A 2057-nucleotide genomic window follows, 5' to 3' on the forward strand; every position below is an offset into this window, starting at 1 on the left:
GCCTTTTTTTTTTTTTTTTTTTTTTATCACTATTGTATCAGTGGGTTTATCTTTCAGGCTGGTTGCTATTGTAGCTCACACGGTTGGTAGCTGGGTGAGACTGATGGTTACTTTTAGCCACATTAAAAGCCAGTTTACTGTCATGCTAGTGTGTTTGGGTTGCTTGTGCTCCTCCAATCTGCAAAGCTAGAAAAGATGAAACACAGGGAGGTTCTTTGAAAGCATGAGAAGGCTCTTGTAAGAAAATGGAAAGTATGCCTTTGAACAAGTTTACAAGTCCTGGTCAATATTGAATGAAAGTAATTCTAAGAGTTTCGCAAGGTCTTTATTATTTAATGCTCCCGAGAGGTATGCTCCTTTATGAGCATCCTCTTCAGAGCACTTTTGACATCTTTGTTCCTCAAGCTATAGATCAGTGGGTTGAGCATAGGATTGAAAAGACTATGGAATAGCAAGAGATATTTCTTCTGCTCATTGGAGTTCCCGTGTTGAGGCCCAATGTACATGGCAATAGCTGTACCATAAAAGAGTCCAACAACACAGAGATGGGAGGAACAGGTGGAGAAGGCTTTCTGGCGCCCCTGGCGTGACTGGATCTTCAGGATGGCACACAGAATATGAGCATAAGAGACCACAATTGAAGAAAATGGTCCCACAAGCACAGACACAGCCCCAGCCAAAACCATGATCTCATTGACGTGGGTGTCTGAACAGGCAAGTTTGAGAACAGCTATAATTTCACAGAAAAAGTGATTTACTTTTTGAGATCCACAGAAGGGCAATGGTAATAGTAATACTAGATGGACCAGGGCCAAGAGAACTCCTAAAATCCAGGAAGTCGCCACTAGGATGATACAAATTCTCCAGCTCATGATGGCAGTGTATCGGAGGGGGTGGCAGATGGCCACATACCGATCATAGGACATCACCACTAGGAGCAGACATTCTGTGTGTGCAAATGTCAAAAAGAGAAAGGTCTGCATCATGCATCCAGCAAATGAGATGGGCTTGGCTGGGTCTAGAAGGTTCACCAGCATCTGGGGCACTGTGTTGCAGGCATAGGCAATGTCAACGATGGCCAGGTGGGACAGGAAGAAGTACATGGGAGTGTGGAGTCTGGAGTCCAGGCAGATAAGCCCCACGATGGTCCCATTCCCCAGCAGGGTGAAGGCATAGAACAGGGAGAAGAGGGCAAAGAGGAACATCTGCATCTTTGGGCTGAGCGGAAATCCCAAGAGAATGAACTGTGTAACCGAGGTCTGATTTCCCATTTCCCTGTGAAAGAGACAAAGAACCTCACCAAGTTTGAACACAGTGTGAATGTTCAAGGTAGGTTTTTAAACAGTGCACCTGTGAGTATCACATTGAGTGCTTTTTCAGAAAATCCTTCACGATATTCCTGATAATCACTAACTAAAAATTTTTGTATGTTCCAAATAAATCTGAAGGAAATGTGCATTCTATACACTAAATGCTAATATCATATTACATTTTTAGCAAATACTACTTTCATGTTCAAAGAAATTTTCATTACAATGTGTTCATAAGTTCCCATCATGGTGGTGGATGTATATATAGTTCAGTTGCATCAGACAGGTGGGCACATGTGTGCTGTGTATGGTCATTTTCATGCAGAATGAGGTTGAGGAGTGAGCATGTCAATGACAGAAGTATCAAATTTTCTTACAAATGCAAAGTATGTTATAATTTTGATCTTTACTGGCCTACATTTCAGTACTAATAAGACACAAACAATAACGTCACACTTGAATAACAGAGAGATTGGAAGGTCGTTATAACTCTAGCTAAGCTTATGTTAGGGACCACTGTCTTTTCATTTTTGTCCCCACAGATGGTCACAGGGTCAGAACAGAGTTATCTTTGCTTCTGTTACATTCTATACTTCATTTTATACACATATATTTCCCTGTCCACACTCAGAAAATTCTGTTGTCTTTCCCACATCCTGTTTAAGAAACATCTGTATAATACATGCTCAAAATGAGTACATATAAATGTATATATTTTCTTGAATTCTATTATTGTTCAGTGTACTT

General features: G+C 40.9%; 1 protein-coding gene across 1 annotated transcript; it reads right to left on the reverse strand.

Annotated features, from left to right (window-relative positions):
* Positions 1–332: 332 nt before the first annotated feature.
* LOC114697965 (olfactory receptor 13-like) lies at positions 333–1271 on the reverse strand. Its single transcript, XM_028876393.1, has one exon. The coding sequence runs from the start codon at positions 1269–1271 to the stop codon at positions 333–335; it is 939 nt and encodes a 312-aa protein (XP_028732226.1).
* Positions 1272–2057: the final 786 nt, after the last annotated feature.

Source organism: Peromyscus leucopus, chromosome 3, assembly GCF_004664715.2.
Source record: "Peromyscus leucopus breed LL Stock chromosome 3, UCI_PerLeu_2.1, whole genome shotgun sequence".
NCBI classification, from domain to species: Eukaryota; Metazoa; Chordata; class Mammalia; order Rodentia; family Cricetidae; genus Peromyscus; species Peromyscus leucopus.

Excerpts from the sequence above, each read along its gene's own strand:
- LOC114697965 (XM_028876393.1), bottom strand. The coding sequence starts at position 1,271 with ATGGGAAATCAGACCTCGGTTACACAGTTCATTCTCTTGGGATTTCCG.